General features: G+C 40.0%; 1 protein-coding gene across 3 annotated transcripts in view; it reads right to left on the bottom strand.

The window, feature by feature from the left end:
- The window catches only part of LOC142140801 (putative N-acetylated-alpha-linked acidic dipeptidase), a 42,436-nt gene extending 27,004 nt beyond the window's left edge, over window positions 1-15,432 (bottom strand). For 2 of the 3 annotated variants that reach the window (XM_075198710.1, XM_075198711.1), the window contains exons 1-9: window positions 15,085-15,432; window positions 10,498-10,606; window positions 9,702-9,888; window positions 7,160-7,261; window positions 5,495-5,620; window positions 5,031-5,217; window positions 3,352-3,445; window positions 2,642-2,740; window positions 152-237 (exon numbers count right to left, since the gene is read on the bottom strand). In XM_075198710.1, coding sequence (XP_075054811.1) covers window positions 152-237; window positions 2,642-2,740; window positions 3,352-3,445; window positions 5,031-5,217; window positions 5,495-5,620; window positions 7,160-7,261; window positions 9,702-9,888; window positions 10,498-10,606; window positions 15,085-15,208 — 1,114 coding nt within the window. In that variant the 5' untranslated portion in view covers window positions 15,209-15,432. Of the gene's footprint in view, window positions 1-151; window positions 238-2,641; window positions 2,741-3,351; window positions 3,446-5,030; window positions 5,218-5,494; window positions 5,621-7,159; window positions 7,262-9,701; window positions 9,889-10,497; window positions 10,607-15,084 lie in introns of those variants that run through there. The other variant, XM_075198712.1, reaches the window with a different exon arrangement.
- Window positions 15,433-17,320: the final 1,888 nt, after the last annotated feature.

Raw genomic sequence — 17,320 nt, 5'->3', positions numbered from 1 at the left:
ACAGAATTACATAACCTCTATTTTTATGGCACTAGTATGTTTCATACTGCAAGAAATGACAACGGATGGTTTCACAATCAGGACTCTACTGAATTGAGCAAATTCTAGATTTACTGTATATAAAAAATAGATCATAATGTTCCACTGTCACCTGGTTCCACAGCTCCTCTGATGGTTCCAATGACATTATAGACTCTCCTTATCTCGTTGTAGGTTTGGATGTGCATTCTGATCCTCCTGTAAGAAAACAGTAAGAAAAAGGTTACTTTTTCACTTATCAAAATGACGAATATTAGAATTTATTAGTTGAATAAAAATTTACATGAAATATTACAATAAAAAAAAAAGTGCTTTATTCCTGTAAAGTTGTAAGGAGTGGTGTATATACAGGGGAAAAACAATAATTTGTGTTTTTTGTTGCCCTAGTGAATTATGAATAAAAGCAAATAAGAAAATATACCAATAGACGTGCTTATGACACTCTGCCCGATGGGCACAGTAGGGAATTCTATAAGTAAGCAGCGTCACGGGACAAGTTTTGTAGGCGGGGGTGAGAGGTGGTTATCAGAGACTTGGGTGCAAGTCGGAGGCAGTCCTAGGAGGAAGTAATTCAAGATGAGATTTCAGCTGTATGAATCACTGGGTTTGCTGAATAATTTTAATTGGCTTCTGGAGGATATGGGGAGTCAGCGTAGGGATTTGCAGAGTGGTGCATTGGATGTGGAGTGGCAATTTAGTATGGAATGAAGTAGGGATAGGTGGATGAGAGGAATGCCAGATAGGTGGAGTTTGCAGTAACCAATGCGGGAGATGAGAGAATGGATAAGAGTTTTGGTTGAATCTTGGGTATGAAAAAAAGTGTATTCTAGAAATATTGTGAAGGTGGAGCTGACAGGACTTGGGACGGAGACTCTGTGTGAGAATAAGCAGAGGGAAAAGTAACATCCGACATCAGTGCAGCAGGCTTGAGAGAATGAGGAATTTGTGGTGTTGTGTGTGGAGTTTGTATGTTCTCCCCGTGTTTGCGTGGGTTTCCTCCGGGGTGCTCCGGTTTCCTCCCACACTCCAAAAACATACTGGTAGGTTAATTGGCTACAATCAAATTGACCCTAGTGTGTCTGTCTGTGTGTGTGTGTCTGTCTGTGTGTGTGTGTGTGTGTGTGTGTCTGTGTGTGTATGTTAGGTAATTTAGACTGTAAGCTCCAATGGGGCAGGGACTGATGTGAGTGAGTTCTCTGTACAGCGCTGCGGAATCAGTGGCGCTATATCAATAAATGGTGATGATAATGATGTTGACAAGGAGGGAGATTTGAAGGGAGGTGGTGACTTTGGGAGGAGGGAAGATGACAAGCTCTGTTTTGGACATGTTGAGCTTTAAGTAGCGTTGGGAAAACCTTTTTAAGATAGCAGAAAGACAGTTGATCACACAAGATAGTAGAAAAGCAGAGAGATCGGGGAAGGAGAAGTAGATTTTGGTGTCACCAGCGTGGAGGTGGTACTGAAGGCCGCACAAGTGTTGTAGAGTAAGAAAAGTAGAGAACCTAGAACAGAGGCTTGCGGGACCCCAACAGACAGTGGGTGTGGAAGGGAGGATGAGCCAGAGGTAGAGGCACAGAAAGAACAGTTGGATACGTGGGAAGTGATAAGGGAGAAGCCTATGTGAACAATTTATGTGCACTGGTAGACTACCTAGTTTAATCCCACGACATGAAAGATGGTGCAATCTATGAACTTTAGATGTGTAGGCTGTGTTAGCTGCCAGTTTATGATGACCAGTTCACGTTTTGTGCACCCCACCACTGGATAAAACTTGTGAATATTTTATAAAACTTTGATAAAACTTGTCTGTTCTTGTTTTACATATGTCCTGTTTGATGTATGTCCTCGTCTTCCCTACTGTACGGCGCTGTGGAGCACTGTGGCACCTTAGAAATCTGTGATGATGATAATAATAATAATGTGAAAGGCACAGCATCACCTATGTTATCCATTGTCCATGTAAGAAGCGGTATGCTGGAAATTTCATACATATAGTTAAAGAAAGATTTGCGCTGCACAGATCCAGGAACTGGCTGGCAAATGTTAGCCTGGGGGTAAGGGGGCGTGACTCAACTCAGCAGCCTATTAGGGACATTTTAAAGGGAAAAAAATGCTAGTAGTCCAGTGATTAAACCCAAGGTAGCCCACTATGGGACAGACCCCTGTCCCTTAGCCCCTGCACAGATCTTCTATTTAGCAGCTATGTGCAACACGTCAGCCAATACTGGCTCTACACTGCTACCTGTAACCACATCATATGGCTTAGTTAAAATCATCATCATCATTTTCCACCATTGAATAGAAACTGTTATTAAATGTTGCTCCTTCATTTTGAACCTAGATGGACAGAGAAGGTAATTGATTAAATGAGGACTTTAAGTTTTCATGCTTTCTTTACCAGCATTTGAACACTGTGCATCAATGTTTGTTTTTAATTAACTCTGTATTGATGTTTTTCAATAACTACACTTGGTTACTTCGTTCTATGGAGCCTTTAATGAGGTCTATGGTACCAACTCAATAATGTAAAATGTGTCGCCCCCCCCTCCCCAAGCACCCAGCCTGTACCCAGACTCTTGATATAAACAAATGATTCGCTTACTGAGTCACTTGACTTCCAGAGTACCCAGGACCGATATTGTAAGACACGTTCAGACTTCCTTTCCAAGTGCTGTTCGGTGCAGTCGCTCCTCCCATATTGCTGCAAATCACAAAAGTACAGTAATTATCTAATAATCTAGATTACCATAGAATAATCAGACATTAGTCGTGAAAGTCCTGTTTTCAGATAGAAAAAAAAAAAGTTATCACGAATAATCAATATGTCCCTTAAAGAGGACTTGGACGTAGGTGGGACTAAAGCAAATCAACATCTCTATATATCTGTACTAACTATAGTGATGTCAACAGTGACTTCTCTGCCATAAATAGCATTAGCCATTGGTTATGATGATTAAAGGTGAATTTAAAATTAATCTTCATGGTTATGAAACAAACTGTAAATATAGAAATATAATTACTTATTTAAAGGGATTTTCTGCCTTCAGACAACTATAATTTGTTATTTTGTGCACTTTTTCTTAATACAGTGCTATATATATATATATATATATATATATATATATATATATATATATAGTCAGGATGTCGTGTATTAACCAATGCATTAATGTTGTATAAAGGTGGGGACCACGTTTAAATCCCATTTCATATATTCCAGCACACTTAGCATTTGGGAGAACATATAAGACCACTATTAGATACAGTAAAACAATATTATGTATTAACAGTTTTTTACACCTCTGTGCTTACCGTAATAAAATCTCAGCGTCATGATAGCCTATAGGGTGGACAGGGATTTTAGGAAGCCCCACACCATCCTTTACATCAGATCTGTAGGTGTATTCTGTTAAAACATAGTATTATTATTTTGTATTCCACACTGGAGCGCGTCTCCCCCTCCCAGCAGCAGCTAAGGACAAGGAGGTCATCACAAAACAGTGGTTTATGTCCTAGCAGAAATATATGAGCACAAGAGCTCTTACAATAGGCTGTAACAAGCGTTTATTAAAACTATGGTTATATTTATGTATAAGGGAGCATCAGTTTTGTACCATCTATACATAACAAAATGATGTGACATAATTATTGACCAAAAAAACCCCAAAACCTTATTGTTTTCTAATGTTTGTGGGTGAATCAGAGAAATTCTTAGTTTAACAGTAACTTAAATACAAAACTCTGCCACAAACGTTTATCTTTTTACCTCAAGGAAACCTTCCCACCAACTAGCAGTCGCTTCCTGGGACCTCAGCAGTTCTGGAGAATCTTATCCCACTACCCCTATCTTTAATCACTGACAACCTTATCATTTTGTCATATCTTGCTGACTTTATGCTGGAAGGATGACTAGCAACACTTGGTCCCAGGGGCAAGCAGATTCCCGTAGCCCATGGCCACAGTCACGTTTTCCGTTATGACATCCAGTAAACCAAGCGTGGACAACCTATGGTTGTCCAGGTGTTGTGACTTCTAGGCCCCAGAATGCTCTGACAAGCCAGTAATTAGTAAGTTATGTTGGAACTTGCAGTTCCACAACACCAGGAGAGCCACAGGTCAACTATATAGAATAACTGTGCAATTCCTAATGTGTGTCGCATGGATGGTAGCCTCACCAACCTCTCCGTCCTGAATATGTGAATGTGTGTTGAACAGAAGGAAACCTCACCATCCTCTCGTCCGGTACCCTCATTGCAAGTGACTACTCTTACCAACCCTCCCGTATGATGTTGACATCAAAACTTTTCTGGGTTGCTACTCTGGAAAATACATCAAGTGCCAGTGGGAATCTCCTAAACTGCTGGGGCCCTGAAAAGAGACCCCAATGCTGCTGCTAGTTGGGGAGAGGGACATTCTGTTTTCTTTTCTTTTTTATGTACATTGAATCAGGCAGAATGGCTTAGGTCAACGCCAACAAATTAATAGTGGTGGGATAGGAGTGATAGTTTACTGGTGTTACTTCCATAGCTAGATAGTATACTACCATTGAGTCAAAGAACCGCTGAGAGAAATTCCTGACAACTGGTGGAACAATGATCTCTGAAGAACAACATTTAGGGAGTAAAAATCTACGGAACATCAAAGATGGCTCAGTGGACATGGCCAAGGTCTACTGCTGCATAACATGTATCAGTGACAATCCTGGTCGACATGAATCAAAGCTCGGTTGGGAATGGAAACAATGGAACATTTTAGATATTTATACAGTTCCCAGGTAGCATTTCTCATAAAATTTAGAAGTAAACACCCAAAAAATATATTCAATGGGAGGCTATTTGGTAATTGGGTTGATGCAAGGAGAAGATGGGGATTCCAAATACTCTGATCCAGACAATGGGTGATGAATCCACCCAATGCTTTCTTGAATGGATCATACATCAAAGTAGAAGTACTAACGAGATAGCTGAGGATACTGAGAATTCCGAACACACCTTTAGCTGGATAACCCGGGGTTAGAGGGTCTCCCGCCCCATTCAGGTTTAGGACATTTCCACGTTGGGCGCCACCTCCTGGAAGGTTCCAGCCATCGGGATAGGGTTCTACTCCAGGAGCACAGTAATCAGCCGGATCTGAATACAGGATAATCCCTTTGGCTCCGACTCTTTCTGCATTTTTAACCTTGGACAACATTGATATACTTTAGTGGCATATGAGAAGCTATAACAGAATTACAACATAGGGATAGATTTATCAAAACTTCTGCAAAGGAAACATAGTGTTGCCTATAGCAACCAATCAGGTTATAGCTATCATTTTCTAGACTGTACTAAATAAATGATAGAGTCTGATTGGTTGCCATGGGCAACAGCTCCACTTTTTCTTCTTAGAAGGTCTGCTAAAGCTACCCCACAATGCAGGTTGGGAGGGAAAATGAAAATACAAATGTAAAACTTACTTTATTTCCTCTAAAGATTTTTCCATATCTGGCAATAACAATCTTTTCTTGGACACTGATGTTCAAAACCCGTTCTAGGAAGTGAAAGTCTTCTGTACGTGCATAATTAACATAAACAAGTTCACCCTGCAGCAGATACAGAAAATACATTAATATGACGTGAGTTTTTACATAAACCAACAGATCAATTTCCTCAGTATATATCTCTGCAAAACAACATAAACCTATATCACGGATACCCTCTAAGCTTCTAAAAAAGACATTGGATCCAAATATGGGCTGCAGTGCACATTGCTTGCTCTCTGGGTCTCCAATGTGAATGGGCTCACCTCTATTCCTAGTTCGGGGTGAAGTAGGAATCTAACAGGGGGCTATGCAGACAGTATTTTATGAACGTCATAAGGAGCTACATAGGTCTTTCAAGAGTGCAAGCAATAACTATTGGGGTAGATATATCAAGCCTTCTAACAAGGAAAAGTGGAGGAGTTGCCTATAGCAACCAGACTCTAGCTATCATTTTCTAGTACAGTCTTGAAAATTAAAACTAGAACCCAATTGGTTGCTATGGGCAACACCTCCACTTTTCCTTGTTAGAATGTTTGATAAATCTACCCCATAGAGTACATACTGTAAGAACGGACAGAGGGATCAAACCAGTGACAAAACACAGCAATAAAAATAAAAATCTAGATTAAATAAATATGCCATAAAAACATATGTTACATTATTAGTAGTGTCTAATGTTATAAATATTTTTACTCTAGCTTTTATCTTTTGTATTAAAGATTTGCTACACAAACAATGAGAGGAGAGTTAGAGCCTCTGCTTACCCACACAAAGCGCCCGCATGTGTGGGAGCCAGCACTTACGCAGCGGAGTCCCATTTATTTATGATAGTGGAACTAATAGCTCGAACTTGTGTCCAGCATGGTGCTAGTTTCGCCCCTGCCTTTGGGTCAATGCTTTAACCACTGGGCTTTTTAGAGTATGATATGGGCCTGTGCTAAAAGACATTTACAGACATCCTGCTTCAGCTTTGTTTGGACTCCTCAGTGTAGGACAGGTTACGTGTTTGCTTAAGCTTAAGCATAAACTCAAGGAACTGGCATGGGCTAGTCTAACCTCCTCATTGATCGACTTATTTGTATATTGTCCTCAGCAGTGGTCGAAGTGGGGGTATATTCGGTGGTATGCCATACCGTCACTTTTCCTACTGCTTTCATTAAAAAACTATTAAATGCAATTCACTTACATCTCCATTACATTATTCATACCGCCAGTTCTAAATGGTCACTTTGACCACTGTCCCTAGAGAATATAGCTTAAACAAGTCTTTTAATTTTAGGAGGGTTGTCTCTACAGCAATTTACATCCTGACTACAGCAACCTATTTTGCTCTGAGTAGTTAAAAGAAGGGTGAAACAGGCTGTCTGTAGGTAAATGTTCACTGTGAGTACTAGCGCGTTTCATTCTCTACATCCCTGAAGGGTATATACAATACTACATAGAGCTGCCATGCAAATGGAGTAGCTCATTTACATAAAGATAAGCGAATGGAGGTCAGTGAGCTACATAAACAGATAATATTGGAATATTTATGAAGACAGAAGAGTTGTGAGAACAGAACATGTTGCGTTTCGCTTTCTCCACAGTGGTATGGTTTACCTCAGGTGTCCCAGGTGCGGAGTACGCATTGTATGGTGGGACAACATCCGTAACGTTCTCATATCCTGGAGGAGCGGGCTCATATAAAGATGTATTAAACAACTAGATACGAAACGAGACACATGCAAGAAAAAAAAAATATATCAGTTACTAGAGCTTATTCTGACTCCTTTCAGGCTCCAGTTTAAGCCTGAAACATACGTACATACAAGTATTACACGCACCCCATTGAAGTATTTTTCCAAAACAACAAGTTTTAGATCATTTACAGGCGCTGTTCTTCAAGGGCGCTAAATGTATCTGCTACAGTCACCTTGTCAGTGATTATTTGTAAAAGCCACATGTCAAAGGTCAAGGAACAAATCACAAGTTGAAGAAATTAACATAGAATGTTGAACTATTCACAGTCTGATGCTTGGGCAATGAAGCTTAGTTATAGGGTAAAATTAAAGCAGCTGTCTCACGTTGAAGATTTTTCTTCTTTAAATAGCGAGTCAAGTGCCTTTTAAGCATGCATCTCTCATTTTTCTTAGCTTTCCTCCGACAAATTATACTATAATTTGACGGCAGACAAGAACTCTTGGCCCATCTAGTCTGCCCATTGTTCTATTAGCCTATGGTAACCTCAAACCCTATTTGGTCCTTTAATCTTTGTAAGGATTTCCTTAGATCTATCCCAAGCATGTTTATATTGCTGTACTGTATTAGCCTCTACCACCTCTGATGGGAGGATATTCCACTTATCCACTACCCTTTCTGTGAAGTAATTTGTTTTCACATTTCCTCTGAACCTACTTCCCCCCAGTGTCAGTGCATATTCTCTTGTTCTACTTCTCTTCTTTGAAGAAAGTTTAACTCCTGTACCTTGTTCAAACTCCTTGAGATATGTGAAAGTTTCTATCAAGTCCCCCCGTTCCTTTCTCTGGTCCAAACTATACATATTAAGATCTTTTAGTCTTTCAGAGTAAGTTTTGTGCCTTAGGCCATGCACCATTTTAGTTGCCCTTCTTTGTACAGTCTCTAATGTATTAATATCCTTCTGGAGATATGGCTTCTAGAACTGAACACAGTATTCTAGATGAGGCCGTACCAATGACCTATACAGTGACACTATTACTTCTTTCTTTCTGCTACTGATTTCTCTCCCTATGTAACCAAGCATCTGACTTGCCTTCCTCATTGCTTTGTTACATCGATTGCCCTGACCTCTGGATACTGGATATCTTTTCAAGCTCTACGGGAAAGGCAGCTGCTACAGGTGAAGACCTCTGTTCATCAGTTCTAGAAGTTGTAACAGTTTAACATGTGGGCTACTGTGGGACCTGGAAGAGGCCGCTTTATAGGTGTGATCCGGTGGTTTGGTTCAGTACCAGAACAGCTGGATCAGTGCCATGTAGGTGTTGCAATACTCCAATTCAGTTAGTTAGGAGCTACGGTGAACAACCAGATTGTAAATTCCATGATGGCATTCAGTATCAGAATATTGTTATAACTACACTCCGTTTGGTGTTCAAAGTGTTCCATTTTGAACACGGAGGGCCTGAGTCATTAAGGGAAGTAAGACAAGAAAAAAAGAGTAAATATTCTCCGGGACAAACCATGGTACAATGCAAGGGGTGCAAATTAGTTAATTATTTTGCACGTAAGTTAATTTCTGCCTCTTTTTTCATCTAACACAAAAATACTTGATAGCTTTATTTTTACACTGAAATTTAAAGTTGATCTAGGACATGTCCTACCCCAACTATAAATCTGTCCCCACGTTTTAAATTTACCTCCTCCTCCAATGCAAAATGGTTTTACCCACGTGCAAAGTTATTCTGTTTTTATGCTTTGCTCTCCTTAATGACTCAGGCCTGGAATGTTCACAGTGGAAATTCAGAAGTGCCAGAATAGGAAATGTAACTGAACGCAGGGGGCCCCTAGTCACTGAAATTTGAGTGATTTTGATAGGTTTCAATCACTTTAAGCTCTAACTTTAGATGCTTTTAACACTATTTAATAAAACACAGACATATTAATTAATATATGTGAGAAAGCAGCATAAAACTTTATGTATTTATATATTCAGCTACTCATGGTCACAACAGACAGTCAATACAATACTTTACACTGAATTGTTTTTTTTAAAAAATATACTTACATATATGGGACACATTTCTGTAGACCAAAATGCATTGAAGCCCATGTAAATGTCTCACCAATTATGGCTTCTGCATTGGAGACATATTCGATTGCGACAATTGTTCACCAAGTGGCGCGCTAGACTGAGCACTGTAAAAGTGCTGTAATGTCATACCGTTGTATACAACCACTGACTCTATTGCACATTGCTCTATGTAAATAAAAGCTATTACAAACTTCACATTATTGTGGGTAACCTTTAGGAAAGAAGGTCTAAAATCCCCTATTTGTAATACTCATACAAAAGAAGTTATTTTTTTTTTGTCAAGCCATTGAAGAAACCAATAATACTGAAGTGGAGATATAGCTTCTTATATAGTATAGATATTTCTATGATCAATCTTCCATCATGAATTACCTCATTTCCATGCTCATCGATAATTGAGATATAGTTGGGATTTGTTGCATTTGGGTACGACAGAAGAATGTCGTAATGAGCCAATTCTACTTTATCCAACCCGTATTCCTTCCACTGCGCTTGGATTTGCTTGGCGAGAAGAAAATTCTCCTCTGTCCCAGCTAAATGAGGGAGTCGTGTAAAATTGCTGCAAGTAAAAAAAGCTAATTGTTACTTGGCAATAATTCTAGGTAAACATTGAGCAAAATGACTTAAGAGTCCACCCCATTCAATATGCACGAGAATGCTGCTTATGGGTTCAATAGGAACCACCTCCACATGAATATTAGTCATCTAATGTATAAGTACAGCTCAACATAGCAGAAAATCTTTAGGAGGCACACTGTATGAAGGTAAAAACCCCACATAAAAGACCAACCCCCTACCCCTTGGCGTTGGTAGTCATTTTTCAGAACAACTACATTCCGAAAACAGTAACAACAATATGAACATGCGACTGCTGTAATTCGTGCCTCTGTCACTGTTGTCGGAATGTTGATCGTCGCACAATCGTACCCCAGCCCCCTTGGGACTACATAAATCACCCCAGGATGACTTAGAACTGAATTGACTGGGGCTACCTCAGTCAAAAAAAAAATGGTTTCCCACAATACCCCTGATGTGAGTGTCTACAATGAATGAGTAGTGGAATGAATGGGAAAAAATATAATACATTGTACAGTGTGTACATATGTACACAATGTACTCCCACAGAGATGAATGGACTGGGGTGCGTTGACATGCGCAGTAAACTTACTGGAGGTATTGCTTGATATTTTCAGCCTTCATTTCATCCCAAAAGGCTTGTCTCATGTTTTGAGGTACTTGAGTGGGATTTGAGACTCTATTGGGATGTGCAAACCATCCTAAAATGTAAAACAATTATTAGATAATATATTCATTAATGTACATATATTAAGGAATAGGATATCTTCTGAGGTTATCAAAATTGTTCTGACAAGCAGTTTAAGATGTTTACATCTTTTTTTCTCAATAGTAACGGTGCTTTTGCTTGAAATCACAAGTCACATAGTTGCAGGTTGAGTTTCCTTGTACAATGGTTTTCAATGCCGATAAAATATTCTACGCGCTGGATGCAGTTCTCAGGATCTGTTCATATTTCGGATTCACCGAAAAACGCACAGGATCAGTTTATGTACGGTGGGTGTAATTCTTGTGCCTATTGTCATTCTTCCTAGATGTATAACTGCACAGTACCACTTATCTTGCCCTGTTGGATGCAATTGCTGGATGCAATTCTCTGTGTCAGTGATTGTTTCAATCAACAGTGTTGATTAAGGAAGTAACATTGTAACTGCTATTTCTACATCATTGTAGAAAGACTTTAGAGAAATTGATGTTTAGTTGAGAGGAAGAAATAGAAATAGAGATAATAAACCAAAATGTTAACGGTGTCACAAATGCACAATATAAAAATTATTTTTCTTTTACTGCCGGTGGTAATCGTCACTACTCTGACATGGACAAGCCCTACAAAAAAATTCTGACTTTCTGCAACACCTATTAGAAAATAAAGAGACTTACCTTCAACTCGAAGCTGGGGACTTCCAATGGGAGCACCATGCTGACAGCAAATGATTCCGATTGGACAAGTATTCGGCACTGCAGGCTGACGTCATCTCGAAATCTGTCAATAGAAATTTAAAGCGCCAATCTGGGGTTAAGTATTTAAACACTTAACCTTAGGAGTCCCCACATTGCCGCTTTAAATTTCTATTGACAGACGTCGCGATGACCTCAGCCTGCAGTGCCGAACACTTCTCCAATCGGAAACACTTGCTGTCAGCACGGTGCTCCAATCGGACATCTCCATTGTCGAGTTGAAGGAAAGTCTCTTTATTTTCAAATCGGTTTTTCAGAAAATCAGAATTTCTTTGTAGGGCTTGTCCATGTCGGAATACTGCTCATCGGTGAACCGTACCCAGCCCTTTACAGCACTATAACACTCGGCAGTGGTGCACATTGGAGAGGATAGGATGGAGAACGGTTATGAAAACTAGTGCACAGGGAAAAGCAAGACATTGCCCATAGGAAGCAGACTCTAGCCATCATTTTTTTCTGGTGAAGTCTAGAAAATTAAGGCAAGCATCAAGCGGACTATTAAACGATTACTGTCTATTATGAGAAGAAAGAGAATCATTTCCACCCTATACTCCAAACTTAGTTCTGAATTTGACCCCACAAGAATGTTCTCTCTTAAAACTAAATTGACCTGGGTCCGCTCTGTGATGAAGACTGGACTTAGGCACTTAAGAGCCTTCGGGATTCCACCTCCTGCATCCGATTTCAACAGATTCACTAATTTGTATTTCACACAGTGTATCTTGCACCAGTTTCTCTGTTCAAAATGGGCGGTAGACAAGACACTCACTGTCCGAAATGTGGTTCCCATGACGATGACTTCTGGCACCTGTTGTGGGACTGTCAAGCGGTTTTGGGCAGATGTGTGGAGACAAGTGTACTTGTGACACTGTACCAAGTGCGTTTCATTAGAAGATACCCTGAATAAAACGATTTACAGATGCTTCTTTTTTCTCCTGACACTAGCAAAAGTCATAATAGCCCGTACATGACTTGCTGCTAAATCCCCTGACTTCCAAAAATGGCGAGCTCTCGTAAATGATGTTATGGGCCATGAACGCTACATGTACAAGGTTAGAAATGCCAGTTATAAGTATTATCAGATATGGTTTCGCTGCTACAACTCCAAGTATAGAATACATTCTGGGACTTTGTTTACCCCCCAGATTCCACTCATCTGAGGGTCATTCAACAGGGTCAGATTGCAGCTAGAAAGGCCTAATAAGGGGACCCCATGCCTCCCAACATTAATTTTTCTGGAATCCGGTTAGGGGCATGACCATAACATGTCATATTCTCTGGCTTGTGCCTACCACTTCTGTATCACTAGGCTGCCCCAACTCCCCTCCTCTAAAAATAACATTTCACAAAAGTGGGGGGTGGTTGGGATGTTAAGTGGAGTTTCTGTGAATCTTGGTTGAATCGGGACATGGCTTCTTTTGTCCCAATTTTGTCATTTTCAATGTTGGGAGGTACGATTATGACACAGGCAAAACTGGGGAAGGACTGATAAGAAATAAGGGGCCAATAGCAGATCTATATAAACAAAGAAGGAAACTAGAGACTGAGCAGGAAGTCAGAGTTCAGTTGAAGAATAGCAGAGCTGCAATATCTGAAGTCAGAGCTGCCATATTAAGCTCAAGCAAAGTGTATGGTACTCAGAGAAGTGATGGGCAACAGACAGTCCATGCGGCCCTCAAAGTCTTCATCTGCTGCCTAAACTCATTCCTAATTTATTCCCTGTTGGCCCAAGGGGCAAGTGTAGTGGGTGTGACATCTCGATCACCTCTGTCCCGGCTTGAACTGCGAAACGCGTCACCAGGACCAACCCAGTGAGGCTGATGACGCAAATTGAGTCATAAACGGCCCACCCTCTTTAGAAAAAGGAGAGGAGGCATCCGGGAGAATGGCCTATGGCCAAGACAGTGGGCTAGTAGGAGCAGAACCCGCTGTCCCAGCTTGTATGAAATAAGATTTGGGGCAACAGGTGAAGCTTAGCAGGTCATGAATCAGAGAGAGATGACATCTGAGATGAAAAGAGGGACGTGTAGTCTGCACCACTTGCTCTCCCTCCTTCCTCTGCTGGAAAGAGCAGAGTTATTTCTTCTAACTTCATTAAAGCAAGGTAAGGATTTATTTTGTCAGGTATCAGTGTGCTGCAAAGATGGTGTCCATTTATGGTTCCACTTGCACCAGGTAACAGACAAGGGGCACAGCAATCCCAACACCTAATTGGAGGAACATCTGGTCAAAGCGGAAGTCACATGGACATGACACAATTGTTTGTTATAGATTGTAGCGCTAATTTAAGTTTCATTAAAATGCCTACGGATATTTTATTACAGATTGGAGTCCATTTAATGCAATATAACTTATTACCAAGATTTAGTATATAGGTTCTACATGCCGCCCTTAAAGGGTATTGGTTTGTCATCACTGAAGTAGAGCAGAGAAGATTAAATTAAGATGGCAACATTCTATTTGTATTAACTAGCATGAGAAGAAAAGTTACTGTAACATTCATTGAACAGTATTTTACACCTTCAAGTCAATTAATTTGGATGTTGAAACGTCTTTTGCAGAAATATGGCAGCATGTGGTAAAGAACTAATAACAATAACTACCAATACGGTTTTCAAAATAGTAATCTAATGTGACCTGCTGTGCACACAGCATATCAAAGCACAATTTTTTTATTGCCTATTCTACACTAGTTCTAACAGATTTTGTCTTCTGTTACTCTGTACTGATTTGTGCTTGTGAGTAAATCTTTAGAAAGTCTATTTCACAAGAATTGTGAAAAAAATGCTTTATTCTCTGAATATTTTTAAATATTTCTACTAATTTTTATTACATAGATTTTTTTTTAACTCTCACTTCATCCGGGAAGTTCTCTACCTCTGTGAAATTGTGAAATTTTAATGGTGAATTGCAGGCGTTGGCGATTATCTATATAATATAATTTTCCCATTGCTGTATAAACCCCACAGTCTCTGCTGTCCTTGGTGTGTTTACAGATGTGCAAATGTTCTAAAGAGACAATTAGCAAAATCCTGTTTAACGCATTTAAACTAAAAAGTGTCTTTTGGTTGTTTTTTTTACTATCATATTATTGTACTGATCCATTCCTTGTTAAATTGTCTTCCCCATTGCATTGTGATACCCTGCGAATCTTAACGCCGCTAGTGACCCCTTAATACCTTCACTTTATTATTAACAGACTTGTTTTATTTCTGAAACTCTTTGCTACACCCTTGTAAAAAAAAGAGAACTGTTTTGCCTTCTATTGACTGACAATATAAAAAAAATAAATAAAAAAAAATGAACAATTATAAAATGAGATAAAGGCTCTGGCGAAAAACAATAAAAGACACAAAACAAACAAGTACTAATTAAACTAGCATGAGGGTATGTACAAGCAAGAAAGTGAATGTCACATGACCACTTTAAGAAAGTTATCTATGTATATATATATATATATATATATATATATATATATATATATATTTACTAAATTTCACTGTGTGTTCTAAAAAGCTGAGTTCAAGTGAGAACATTTCTTTGAAGATATTTAGTAAATAGAACAATACAAAAAGTTTGAAAAGGGAACAAATCTACAATGACCACAGAAAAAGTTTGCAGTAAAAAGTTTACAACTCACAGAGATGAAAAGCTATTTATTTCCTATTAGATATTAATATGTAATTTTTGCAGCTGTATTTAGTCTGGAACTGTTCTTTACCTATGATGAATCCTAAGAGCAGGAATCCAATTGCCCCCAGGACCAGGATGAAGAGGGTACGAGCGCTGTAGCCCGTGATCCTGGCACCCACCTCATATTCCTCCGTACTCAGCAATCTCAGCATTCTGCCTTCTTGTACTGCAGATGGTGTACACACAGTGAGGCCTAACGCAGGGATCCACAATACTAAACTCCTTCCAGACCTGGAAAGTTAACAGCTCTTCCAAAAAGGAGTTCACCTAATTAATACTGAGCCCTCCCTTCCACACAATGTATGCTGGACTGACTGGGTCAAAGTTCTCACCTAAATCTCATGCATATATTAACTATGAAAGTGCTAGGAGAGGAATGTGCGGTTTAGTGTTGGTAATGACACTCAGCACTTCTGACTTATTTCACAATCTTTTACTAAGTGGACTTTATACTAACAGGAGGGAGTGATATTTGAATATTGGTGATTATGAAGACAAAATCGTCCACACGCTGAAAACTGTTAAGTAGTTTTGAATTGTCATCCTATAAAAACACTGCTCAACAAAATGTAACTTTTTTTCCTGCTGCCCAGGAACTTTAAATGGATTTGGGGTATATTAGTGGTGTTGATTTAAAAAATGTAACCCGTTTTTTGCAATCTGCTATGGGTCTCGACTCGAGATATGTGAGGTAGTATTCTAGCACATACTTGCCATACTTGCCCGGGAGACTTCCGAAAATTGGGTCGGGCTCCTGGGAGAGCAGGCAATTCTCCCGAATCCTGGCCGGCTCTACAAATTAAATGGAGGGGGCGGGGCTTAGTGGTGCCGTGTATGTGTCATTGTGGCCCCACCCCCTATTCAGGGGCGCACGGAGCATTTTTAAGGGGGGGTTTCCCCTCCACCGAAAAAAAAAAAAGTGAGAGAGCTGTTGCGCATGCTCCGTTTAGGCGGCACTGTACTATACAGCAGCCGCGGCGCTGTCAAAGAAGCGTCCGCGGCAGTACTGTATAGTACAGTGCCGCTATATAGGGCACTTTTTTTAGCAGAGGGGAGGGGTTTCTGGAGACCCAGAACCCCCCCCCTGCGTGCGCCACTGCTATTTTTATTGGTCGAAAACAGTGATGACTGCTCTTTGGGGTCGGGGCTAACGACACGATTCTTCGAGCCCCGCCCCCACACACCCACCTGCCTCCGGACCTCCCGGGACACAAGTTGCCAATGTTAGCAACTATGTTCTAGCATCTAAGTGCGTTTTCTGCAACATTTGCGTTGCTGCTGATATCCATAGGTGGATCATTTTTGGGTTGTCTTTTTAAATTAATGTTTCCCTTATCATAACATGTTGTGCAGCTTATTACACTTTGGTCAAACATATAAATATGGTCAATGTAGCTTTGTTGTTTTTTTTCAGAAAAAAGGAATTCTGAAACAAAGAAAACCCGTCACCAACTTTGTAAAACAAGTTTGTTTGGCATATTTTAGTATCAAATTAGGGGACCAGGACAAGGCATGGGCACCACAAAGGTTTGCGAACCATGTGTAGAGGACCTACGACACTGGAAAAATGGTAAACAGAGAAGCTTAAGCTTTGTTGTGCCCATGGTTTGGAGGGAGCCAAAAAAATCACTATGATGACTGTTAATTAGACCAGTGGTCTATTTGCGTAGGTTTTACAATGGTCAACTTCTTGCTTGGGCAGCAGTGTGGGTACCCTTGTTTCATGTGTTTGTGGCATAGCAGGGCAAAGTATGATCACTGGTGTAAATTAACGTGGCCTTCAAGGGCCTGTCAGTCGTTGGTTGACAGGCGAAAAATAATTTTTACCACCGTTACACATCAAATTAGGTCTAATGAAGCAATTCGTAAAGTCCTTACCAAGTATAAATGATGTTGAAGCTTCTGCTTGGTACAGTTTTGTTTCACTTATGAAGAATTTCTTGGGCAATAGCAAAGCAGAAAATTATGAAGAGCTGGTAAGAAATATGCTCACACAGTTCCAAAATTTGGGAACTAATATGAGCATAAAGGTGCACTTCCTGCATAGCCACCTAGACAAATTCCTTGACAACCTTGGTGATTTTAGTGAAGAACAAAGGGAGCGGTTTCACCAGGACATGAAGGTGATGGAGGAGAGATACCAAGGCAGCTGGGACATACCTATGATGGCGGACCACTGTTGGAACCTTCAGCGTGACTGTTCTTAGTTACAGTACAAAAGAAAATCCTACAGGCAGCGTTATTGAAAGGTTTAAGAAAATTGA

Source organism: Mixophyes fleayi, chromosome 2 (assembly GCF_038048845.1).
Source record: "Mixophyes fleayi isolate aMixFle1 chromosome 2, aMixFle1.hap1, whole genome shotgun sequence".
Taxonomy (NCBI): domain Eukaryota; kingdom Metazoa; phylum Chordata; class Amphibia; order Anura; family Limnodynastidae; genus Mixophyes; species Mixophyes fleayi.
The sequence above is the reverse complement of the archived record's forward strand: the minus strand, read 5'-3'. Positions and strand labels throughout refer to the sequence as shown.